The 12,424-nt window shown below is 42.0% G+C and overlaps 1 protein-coding gene across 2 annotated transcripts in view; it reads right to left on the bottom strand.

Annotated features, from left to right (window-relative positions):
- adcy9 (adenylate cyclase 9) overlaps positions 1-11,602 on the bottom strand; it is a 65,934-nt gene extending 54,332 nt beyond the window's left edge. For both annotated transcript variants that reach the window (XM_033040652.1, XM_033040651.1), the window contains exon 1: positions 9,621-11,602. In XM_033040652.1, the coding sequence (XP_032896543.1) occupies positions 9,621-11,325 (1,705 nt within the window). In that variant the 5' untranslated portion in view covers positions 11,326-11,602. The remainder of the gene's footprint in view (positions 1-9,620) is intronic.
- Positions 11,603-12,424: the final 822 nt, after the last annotated feature.

Raw genomic sequence — 12,424 nt, 5'->3', positions numbered from 1 at the left:
ACAATTTTTAAAGTTGTTTATAATGAATAGTTCTGGCAAAGACCATATTTTAATTAATTGTCCATACCCAAATTCCTCTGAAGTAAGGGCATAGTTCGGATTCAGTCACATTGATAAAGCTGGTGTCACATAGAGGGACATGACATTATCGCACCCGATGCCTGAGCTTCACAGAACAGCTGATGGGATAATGGATAATATACTGCTTCAGCAATTTAATAAAACAAACCTAGGATACAGTGTCGCCTGATTCGTATGTTAAACCTACTACCATACAGTAACTTATCAGCCCCGAGGATAACATTATTCAAACAAATTACATCTTTTCAATTTAATCTAGATTATTACTTTTGACAGTTAGAATGTAGGTTCCAAGTTTATTGCAATACCAAGTGAATGCCACATTGAGGTGCTGTTTTTTTCATTGAGTTATTTGAACTGTCAAACAACCTTGGCCTTAAGAAAAAACAACTGGACATGCCACTTGTTGCCAGTGGGATTGTGCTGTATATAACCTGGCCACTATTCTCTATACATTAATTTCCGAATGCACTTCACAAAGTAATTATTTGTGCATTTTGGAACACCAGGAACGGGAAAGAAGCTATGCGTTTTACATTATGAAGGGTAATAGGCACATACAATCAAAACAGCAGTCATTTTGAACATAGTACAGGTCTACTATAGTTAGAGTTAATAACCCTTTATGATATTTTAGAAGTATTGCTCAGGGATGTATTTGGGAAAGATAAACATTTTTTCAGTTACTGACAGGGAAGTTTTTGTTCAAAGGTAATATTTCAATTCTCAAATATGACTTAGCAATTAAAGGCAAGAGATAAGAATAGAGTACAATTGGTATGACTAAGTTGAATACTGACAAGCAAAAGATGGATAGGTGACTATTTATCTTGGTTTCCTAAAGCTGTTCTAAATGAATCCTTGAAGCATATGAAATTTAGGTACTTCAAGCACTAAATGACAGATTCACCTGGCATAATAATTACAAATATAATCTAAATATCATAATAGCTCCGATGCTATTTAAGTTATTGTTCTAACATTTTTCTTCAATTTCATCATCCAGTTCAAAAAGCCTAAAAGAAAAATGTTTATGTAGCAAATAAAAGTCCAGACTTGGGGAATAAAAATTTAGCTGTTTATCTGCCATTTACTATTTTAGCAATATTTTGGGATTGAAGATGGTCAGGAAAAGGTTCACTAGGCAGGTTCATGAAATGGTGTGATCGTCTTTGAACAAAGGCACCAAGTTGGCTATTTTTTTTTTAAATTCATTGGGGCTTAAAAGATTGTTGGTTTATTTTGTGGAAGCATATTGGATGAAGGCTTCGTGGCCAAGTTTGCGGATGATACGAAAATAGGCGGAGGGGAATGTTGTGTAGAGAACGCAGGGACTGTGCAGAAGGACTTGGGTAGGTTGGGAGAGTGGGCAGATAAGTGGTAGATGGAAAATATTGCAGCAAAGTGTGGAGTCAAGCATTTTAGTAGTAGGAATAAAGGCATAGATTATTTTCTACATGGGGAGAGAATTCAGAAATTGGAGGTGCAAAGGGACTTGGGAATGCTGGTGCAGGATTCCCATGAAGTTAACCTGCAAGTCGAATCGGTGGTAAAGAAAGCAAACGCAATGCTTGCATTTATTTCGAGAGGGTTTGTATGCTGAGGCTCGATAAGGCGCTGGTCAGGCCTCATTATGAATACTGTGAGCAATTTTGGGCACCATATCTGAGGAAGGATGTGCTGGGTCCAGAGGAGGTATACAAGAATGAGTAGGTTAACATATGATGAGAGTTTCACAGCACTGGGCCTATACTCTCTGAGTTCAGAAGAATGAGGAGGGACCTCATTGAAACATACAGAATAGTGAAAGGTTTGGATAGAGTGGATGTTTCCACTAGTGGGAGAGTCTAGGACTATAGGTCATAGCCTCAGAATTAAAGGACATTCTTTTAGGAGGAGAGATTTCTTTAGTCAGAGGGTGGTGAATCTGTGGAATTCTATGCCACAGAAGGTTGTGGCGCCAAAGTCCGTGGATAAGCAGAGATAGATAGATTCTTAATTAGTACCATATGTATCATAGGTTATGGGGAGAAGGCCGGAGAATGGGGTTAGAAGAGATAGATCAGCCATGATTGAATGATGGAGTAGACCTGATGGGCCGAATGGCCTAATTCTACTCCTATCACATAATCTTTTAATTAAATTCGGAATGGAATTAACAGGGTACATACGAACTTTGTTTCCACCCATGAGGTCATTATGAATAGGATTTGCACATTTAAGATGGAGACAAAGATGCTGAATCTTTGCAATGCTCTACTCCAAACAGTTGTAAACGTTAGCATTGATTATTTAAGGTGAGAAGGTCATCTAGACAATAAAAATTAATCAAGAATTAAGGGAAACAGGCAGGAAAGTTGAAACAAAAAGCAGTTCAGCCACATTATTAATGAATGGAGAAGATACACGTGGCAGACAGCTAATTCCTGCTCTTTTTCATTATTTTCTGAACAAAGTGTCAAAAAATACTAATCCAAATAGGTACAATGGAAATTACAATATTGCAAATGGCCCAGTGATTACGTTAACACATTCACCTGATGAAATATGTTCAACCTGATTGTTTCTCTTCTTGCCATAGTTGCTTGGTTTAACAGCAGTTTTTTTTAAACTTCGGTTTTCCAGCATCTAACTTTGTTTCCCACCACATCCCCACCCCCCGCAAAATCAAAATCAAAAATGAGTGTCTACAGCAACAAACCAATGTGCTATGTACACTAGCTTTCATGTGCTGATTTGGAAGAAATATTGGGTTTCATTTACATAAAGTTAAATTCAAAATTCAGTTACGGAAACAGACATTTTATCTGGACAAGTGACAATGAGAAAGACATTTATTGAAACACCAAAACTGGAGTTCACAATTGAAGGTTATCCAACATTAACAATTGTAGATAAAATGCTGGAGTAACTCAGCGGGTCAAGAGATGCTGTGATTCACTGAGTTACTCCAGCATTCTGTGTCTATCTTTGACATCAGCATCTGCAGTTCCTTCCTACACATCTTAATTGTGTTAAGATTCATTATGTGCAACAACATTAGAATGATCTTTATTAAAAGGAGTGTAGGTGCAGTCTACTAGATTGACTAGATTTGGTTTCCATGGAGTGGTGGAAATTAATTTTCAATTTGTAGCACTGCTTAGAATGACAATTCAGTATTTTACTAGGATTGTACAACATAGGAATAGCCTATTCAACTCACCATAATAATAATGTCTTTATTTATATAGCACATTTTTAGTCAACTTGCATTGACCCCAAAGTGCTTCACACAATTACTTCCATACAGACAGGCAAAGGTGGGTGAAGTGTCTTGCCGAAGGACACACACAGGCAAAGGTGGGTGAAGTGTCTTGCCCAAGGACACAACGACAGTATGCACTCCAAGCGGGATTCGAACCAGCTACCTTCCGGTTGCCAGCCGAACACTTAGCCCATTGTGCCATCTGTCACCATGTCTATACAAACCATGTATATCATATTCCACAATTCCATATCCCTCTATGGCCTATTCATTCAATTGTCTATCCAGATGCCTCTAAATGTTGTTACTGTTCCACCACCCCCCCTAGTAGCTTATTCGAGAAAACTAAAATATTTACTTTTCAGATTCCCTTTAAATCTCCTCCCTCTTAAAACCAAGCACTACTTTTAGTTTTGGAAAACAGATAAGAGACAGGTAAAATTAATAGGCATCAAAACATCCTCCAAGGATGTATTCTCGGCGCCTTATACCCTCTATCCACTCAGGATGGCATATCCAAATTATGCTTTAACTTAATTTACAAACTTGCAGGTGACATCACTGTAGTGGGCCAAACTCAAATAACAAGACTAAGTACAGGAAGGAGGTATAGGGCTTAATAACAAGGTGTCAAGATAACAACTCTCCCTCAAGATCAGCAAAACATAGGAGATAGTCATCTAAGGTAGACAAAAGTGCTGGAGAAACTCAGCAGGCGAGGCAGCATCTATGGAGCGAAGAAAATAGGCAACGTTTTGTGCCGAAACCCTTCTTCAGACTGATTCAGTAATCTACTTCATTCAGGAAGCCGTGTGGTGCACACATCACTGTCTGCAATGGTGCTGCAGTGAGATAGTCGAGAGCTTCAAGTTCGTAGGTGCGAATATCACCAATATGTTCCAATCACATTGATGATACCTAGAATAGTGTGCACAGGAACAAGTCCCTCTGCTCACGATGTCTGCACCAAACATGGCACAAAATTAACCTAATGTCCGCTTCCTGCATGCGATTCATATTCCTCCATATCCATGTGCCTCTTTAATGCCACTATCATATCTGCCTCCACGACCAACCCTATCAGTGTGTTCTAGTGACCCACCACTGTGTAAAAAATAGTTGCCCTGCACATCACCTTTAAATTTTGCTCCTAGAGCATTTGTCGCCTCTAGTCCATGACATTTCCACCCTAAGAAATCTATCTTTATCTATCTAGGAAAAATGTTTAGATCTAGTAATTGAATTTAGATCTAGTAATTGATGAAACTGATGAATATGAATTTCCCCTGAATAAGGGGATTAATAAAGTATTTATCTATCTATCTTTATCTATCTAGGAAAAAGGTGCTGACTATCTATACCTCAATTTTATTATCTTTTTTAAACCAGGTCTCCCCTCAACCACCAATGAATCAGAGAGATCAATCCAGTTTGTCCAATATCTTCTTATAGTAATTACCCTCTAATCCAGGCAACATTCTGGTAAACCTCCTCAGCATCCTACACCGTTTGAGGGGGGGGGGGGCGATTAAAATGCAGGTTTTTTGTATCGCTTGTCGGAGAGGGATTTCCTTGGGCTACTAGTCGATGAAGAAAAATCGTTCGTACTTCCATTCCCGTTTTTTTTTAATATAAAAATCGCTGGACAATTTAATAGTTGGATTAAAGTAAAAGGCAACTTCGAACGCCCTCAATGCCTTCAACGTGACGGATCATAATATCAGGACAAAACAATGGGTAAGACGTTTATTTCACATATAATCTTGCGACTTGGGTTGGCTTTAGTCTAATTTTACAATGCAAAAATATTATTAGTCCCCAAACGATTTGGCCATGTCTTGCCTGCTGATATGGGGTTAAAATTCACGGCAACGTTCCAATCGATCGTATTCCAGAAAAACCCACTCGCAAGATGATTAAAATTCTCTTTTTTTTTTGTACAATCATGTCATAAGAGCATCTAAATCTTCTATATTTTGTGTAATTGTCTATCCATAATCAATATTTTTGTACTAAATATCCACAACAGTTTTAGTCACATGTATTGTACAAAAAATAATAATTTTGTTTATATTGAGAGTGGATGTTTCTAGATTAATTTATGGGAATTAAGCATTTGCCATATGTTCATGACAGTGAAATTTAAAAATCATGTTATATTGTGAATTCTGTTGTTTTTACTTTTTATGTTGGTTTTTTTTGTCTAGTTTAGTACATTTTTTGGTTATTAGGTGGTGTTATGTGTGTGGGGGGAGGGTGAAACAGAGCTTTCTGTCTCTCCCTTCGGGGGAATGCGACTTTTTGTCGTATCCCCCTTCTCTTCCCCTGTCTGCGCTGAGGCCTAATGGCGGAGCTGGCGGCCTCCAACCTGCGACCGACCTCGAGGGTCCGGAGGTAGAGCCAGCCAGGACTCACCAACGCGAGGCTGGCCGTCTTCGAGCTGTGGCGACGTCCGGGTAGCGGCACGACTCGGCGCTCCGGTGAGGGCGAACGGTGCGGAGCTGAGACACTCCTGTGCGGCCGGCAAGGCTACCAGCTGGAAGGCGCTCCCGTGTGAGCAGCCCGGTGCGGGGCTGAGACGCTGCCTTGTGGGCGGCCCGGTGCGGAGCGGAGACGGTGCTACGGCGGCTGAGGCGGCGGCGACCTGGATCCGTGGCTCGGCCGCAGGCCAGTGGAGGACAATGTCGGGAGCTCGCAGGTCACAGGCTGGTGCCTGTTTTCCGGAGCACCCGTTGTAACAGCTGCGGGCAGCTACAACCACCCCCCGGGCCGCGGAGCTTGAACCGTGGGACTGATGCCATCGCCCGGTGGGGTATCGCCTCGGCGCAGAGGGAGAAGAGGAGGGAAGAGACAGTAACTCTAAGACTTTTGCCTCCATCACAGTGAGGAGGTGTTTGGTGAACTCACTGTGGTGGATGTTAATTTGTGTTTATTGTGTTTTGTTATTATTACATGTATGGCTGCAGGCAACAGCATTTCGTTCAGACCGAAAGGTCTGAATGACAAATAAAGGATTCAATTCAATTCAATGGGATTAGTTTGTTATTTGGATACACAGGCTATTTAAAAAAGTTTGCCTTTTCTTAAGAAATGGATAGATGTTTAGATCTAGTAATTGAATTTAGATCTAGTAATTGATGAAACTGATGAATATGAATTTTTTGTTAGATATTTACTATTTGTTTTAGCGTTTAACTTTATCATTTCTACCTTTCTAAAACTGCAAATAATAACTTGTTTCTGTTAATGCTGTTCAGTGGGGTTTTTTCCTTCACATTTTAAACAGATGTCTCCGAAGAAGAAATGCAAAATTGTCAATCCAAATGCCCAGCAAAAGAGACTGATTTAGACAGCATTCGCAGAGATTATCCGAATTTAGACTACTCCAAATGTGATGATCTACAGGACAATCTTAATGGGAAAGAAGGGCAGAAAGGCATGTCATGCGTGGTTTGAAGATCAAAAACTTGTAGTTTACAATGCCAAAATTGAAAAGTTGAGGAAAAACAAGGTGTACAGAGTTGTTTATTGGTTACAATCTGAGGAGTATAATGGTGCTACTGATTATGATATGCCAATGTACCAGCTAGCAACTGATCTTCTCCATAAAGACTTGGTCTATTGCTAGAAATTGTAATTTATTTACCTATCTGTTACGGACTTACAGCATATAATACAATAATATTAAAGTTCTGATCTTAAGAATATCACATTTTTGAATTTTCAAGGCAGTCTGGGTGTTTATTACTATTTCCGTCACAACGGTCAATTTTGTAATTAGCTACAATTAGGTAACTAACTAATTATATGCTTTCATTTCAGGTCATCCAAGTAAGATGTTTCATATTTGTTTCAGAATGCTTCAATCTACATCAACTGAAAATGTCATTCAGTTCTCTTAATTTTTAAGAAAGTTATGGGCTTTTGTGTTAAGTCAATGGAAAAGCAATTGGGAACAATATGCTAATTTCCAAGTATAAAAATGGACATAGCTTTAAGACTGAAGATATGAAGGTGAATTAGGTATCAAATTAAACTTCTTTTTATGCTTTATCTGATGGGATAAATTGCAGGCTTGATTTTTAAAATCTCAACATTTTGTAACATTGCTAACTATATGCCTTATTTTTCACTCTATCAACTGGTGTTGTCACTTTCAGGGAGCTAAAGACTTAGACCGCTGGATCATTCTATATATCACCTTCTTAGTTACCCCCTTGTGTTTAGTGTACGTTAAAAAAATTGGTGATTCGTTTAAACCAATTACATTCATGACTCCTTTTGGCCCTTCTAATACAAAGGTTGAGGTTTTTTTCCTGCTCTCTTTATATTCATGGACTCACTAAACTTTGCATATGCTTCCTTTTTGACCAAATTTACCCCTTTCATCATTAAATGCACTGTACTCCATTTCCTTTCTATTTTGCACCAACCGTTGTACTCACACAAGGTTTGATTCTCATGTATGGTTTGATTTGCTTGGTTAGCATGCAAAACAAAGTGTTTCACTATCTTGGTGCACATGACCATAATAAATCAATACCAAAGATCAGGGGAACAATATACATGTTTCCCAAGGTCTTCATTCAACATTACTTTCACTTCCCAGGGCCCTGTAATTATCTGTGCATGTCCTGACCTGTTTTAACTTTCCAAAATGCATCACTTCACACTTATCCAAGTTAAATTCCTTCTGCTATTCCTTAACCCACTTTATCCATATTCTGTTGTTACCTTAGATAACTTTGATTGTCTACTATACAATTTTAGTGTCATCTGAAAACTTAATATGCATCTACATTCTCATCAAATCATAAAGAATGAGCACGGATCCCTGTGGCAAACCACTGGTTACATTCACGTGGGGAAAGAAATCAAGCTCGCCATAACTTCAAAAAAAAAGGATAGTGTTTACTTAGCACCCGTTCTTCCATATTTCCAAGGTTTACATGATTGGCTTTAACTAGAGGAAAGCATGCAAGAGATACTCTGTACAACGTTGTTTTATAAAACTTAGCAAAAATATTTACCTCAAGTATTTAGATTTTTGACAAATGAACAAATAATTCTGGAATATCTATTTTTACTCCAAACTTCTAGACATCGAGATAACGAATTAAAATTCCATGAAAGAATCTTGGGCTAACCGAGTTGTTTGGTCTGTATTGCATACATGTCATGACAGATGAGAGGAAAGTTAACATTTTCAACAATGGCTGGCAAATAACTGGATGAATCACTTTTAAAATAATCAAAAGCTTGTTTACATTACCTTCAAAATTTGTTTCTCACATATTAAGTAAAAATTACAACAGTGAAATTTCCATTTTCTCTGATCTAAACATTATATGTTCCAGTCCATGAACTATGACGTAGATTACACAAATACTCTGATCCTTTCCAAGAATAAAATTTATGCTTTCACTGATGTTTCTAGAATCCCACTAAAAGGGACCAAGTTTTTAGTGATCCTTTCCTGGGTACAAAAACGATTCACTTGCTTTACTCCTACTCTGCTGATTTTAAGATAGATTCAAAAGACAAATATTGAGTTATTAAGCTATCTCAAATTCACTGACAGCTTCCTGTACATCAACTTTACAACTTGCTCAATGTAATATGCAAGGATGGGATGGGACAGAGCAGGATGCAATTTTTTCCCTTCACTACCAGTGTCATGCGTTAACACCGAGCTCCCATTCACGAGGAAATTTAAGATTGCTATGTACTATTAATATAAAACAACTTTAAATCTTCAGTTCACCATAATAGAGAAAATACACTGATATTGCGACGGGTCGGGGGGGAGGGGAAGGAATCACATCTTTTTAGAAGTGAAGTACTAATAGAATTAAATATTCCCATATGAAAGGGTACAATTACATTACAAAATGAAGCACGTCAGAAAGTCAAGTTTTAAAGCAATTTTGCCCATTAATGGGCTTACTCTTTTGGATAAGGCTCTGGGTATTATGTGTTGGACTTTTGTCAGAATTTACAAGCGATTTATGAAAATATGGGTAGAATGTGGTCAAAAAAAAAGTGGGGGGTTTTTTTGTTGCAAAAGATTGTTTGGTAATTAACTTTCCAATAAATTGTAGTTGGTAAAAAAGGCAAATCTTATAAGAGTTATGGATGAACAGCTAACTAAAGGGAAAAATAATTTCTTAGCTCATGAAGTTTTATCTCTTTGATACAATCTACGTAGGCTAATCCATTTCACCAACTTGACCGAGCACAGTAACACACCATCCAGTATATCATGATACAGAACAGATTATAAAGCAATTACCTTTCAGTTGATCTGCCACCACACTTTGGGAGCCAACCCTTTCCATCACTTTTCCATCTTCTTTCAGATAACGTTCGTCCAAGTACTTGGCTGTAATCTCTGAAAGATGGACCTTACCAGCCACCCCAAGCTGTTCCATCAGGTTGGCCAAATTCACGTCATTAGACCAAACGTCAAACTTGAAGCGTTTCATTCCCAAAATGCCACAGAGAACGGTTCCCGTGTGCACTCCGACCCTCATGTTGACCATCTCCCTTTTCTCTTGGCAGAATTGCTCGATGGCTTGGATCATCCCCAACCCCATCTCAATGCAATAGTACGCATGGTCAGTGCGGGGTTCGGGGCACCCGGCCACGCAATAATAGCAGTCTCCCAGGGTACTAATCTTTTCGCATCCCGTGCCTTCGCAGAGGCGGTCAAAACGTCCGAACAGGTCGTTGAGGAGGCCGACAAGCAGGTGAGCCGATTTATTGGCGCTCATCTTTGTGAAACCCACAATATCGGCGAAGAGTATGCTAACGGGCTCCATGCGCTGCATTGTGAAAGGCCTGAAGATGAGGTGTGCCCTTTGGATGGAGGTCTTTTTCTTCTTGCTCTTCGGGCTGGATGTTGAGTAACGTTTGAAGGAGTTATCGCTCTCGTCGTCCCCCTGTTTCATCAATTCGTCTGCCACCATCCTGGGCATCACCGAGTGAATCATGCGCTCCTTCAGGGCTTTCTCCACCTCCAGGTCCTTGCCGTGCATGATGGACTGGCCCACCTTGAGGAAGGTGGTGCGGGAGCGTACCTGCGACATAGTGAACAGGTGGATGCCCACAGCATGCACACAAGCGTGTAGGAAGAACTTAGCCAGGGCCTCGAGCACCAGGTGCTGGGAACCCGGGACCCGTAGCCACTCGGCGCTGCCCAGGTGATAACCTAACAGTTCGAAGAGCAGCGAATAGGAGACGCCGAAGAGAAAACAGAGGTAGAGGGGCAGCGGCATGACGGTGTACAACAGAAGCAACATTTCCACCGAGATGGAGAAACTCCCCACAGGCGACAAGTGAGTCCAGCAGGGAGCCCGAGTCCGGTTCTCATTCCAGCCGCAACCGCCCGAGCCCAAGCCCCCGCCTGGGAAGCGGGTGGCGAGCGACAGGGCGAAGACTAGTAGTGTGAAGAGCAGTGAGATGCGGATATAGTGGCGCGTGTAAAGGCCGCTGAAGGTGACCGCCAGCAAGCCGGCACAACACAACATGAAGAGTAGTGTGGGCGCCAGGAAAGCGGCGGCCAGGCCTCGGGCTGCCTTCTCTAGGACGCAGCCGAAGTAGATGGCCCAGAGCAAGGCGGCCACCATGAGGTAGAGTAGCGCGTACCTGAAGCGGCGCTGGGTCTGCGGGAAGCAGCGCTCCAGACATGCGTCCTCCAGCTTGCGGGAGTCGAAGGCGGGGTCCCACCACTTGCCCGACGCCCGCTCGAAGAGCTGCGGGAACTTGCGGCGGCGGCGGGGGCAGCGGGCCGCCGGCCTCACCGACTCGCCCGAGCTGCAACTAGACGAAATGCTGTACTTTGTGGGCCCGGGGCCTTGGTGCGGAGAGGCAGCGGACGCCGCCGCCTGCTGCTCCCGCTGACTCCCGCTGCGGCTCTTGATCTTGACAGAGACATGGTTGCAGTCCCCGCTGGCGTCGCAGTAAACCTCGGTGCCGCGCAATTGCTGGGCCGCCATGTAGAGAGTCGGCGTCCTGCCGCCGGGGAACTTGTGGGGAGCCGGAGTCGGCGGCCGGCCGCTAACGCTCTCGTCGCGTCCTGCTGTAAAGTGTGCGGCGGCTCACTCGCTCCATCCACCATTTCCGCCACGGGCGGCCGGAGCTTGGTGCAGGCGGGGATCGAGGAGAGGGGCGGAGAACGGAGGCGGGGGGGGGCGTGAGGGCGCTTCACATACGGGGACCCGCCACCGGAAACAACGGCTGGCCCGCTTCCCCACGCCTGCGCACTAATCAAATCCCACCCGCCAAATTGGAGCGCGCCCAGGCCGGAGATCACGTGGTGCGGACTGCAGGGGAGCGCGCATTTGCGCGCAAGGACTTACATGTGCGCGCGCGCGCGTGCGTGTATACGTACATGTGCACGAGATGTGCGCGTGCGGCCAATGGCCGAGTGTCCGTTCCCGCTGATGAGCCCAACAGCGAAGGCAGCGGTTTCACGGCCAGGTTGTGAATGAGCCTTTCAACAACAATAAGGCTGGAAGATGCAAAAAAACAAACAACAAAAAAAAGCGTTAGTCATTGGCAAAAGAACCGGAGCAGATGTGAGGAATTTTAACTCTGGAAGATTCCCCTCATGTGGACTGCAGCCAAGAGGGTAGGGATGCAGATTCAGTAACGTTTTTTGAAAGGATTTGGATACATAATTGAAGGAATATTTTTCCAGGATTTAGTGTAATTTGATTGCTCTGCCAGAGTGCAGTGGTACAAAGTACTACACAGAACACTGCAGCACAGGAGCAGACTCTTCGCCCAGAATGTCTCTACTGGGCATGATGTAGCAATGTTACAACATTTTTAGATTTTAAAAATCAAGTCTGTAATTTATCCCATCAGATAAAGCATAAAAATAAGTTTAATTTGACACCTAATTCACTTTCATATCTCAAGTATTTAAAAAGTTATGGCCATTTTCATACTCGGAAATGAGCATCTTGTTCCCTATTGATTTTCTATGGACATAACAAAAAAGTTGTGATCGTGAACAGTCAAAAGCCCATAACTTTCTTAAAAATTAAGAGAACTGAATGAAATTTTCAGTTATCATAGATTGAAGCATTC

This window comes from Amblyraja radiata, chromosome 22 (genome assembly GCF_010909765.2).
Source record: "Amblyraja radiata isolate CabotCenter1 chromosome 22, sAmbRad1.1.pri, whole genome shotgun sequence".
NCBI lineage: Eukaryota > Metazoa > Chordata > Chondrichthyes > Rajiformes > Rajidae > Amblyraja > Amblyraja radiata.
The sequence above is the reverse complement of the archived record's forward strand: the minus strand, read 5'-3'. Positions and strand labels throughout refer to the sequence as shown.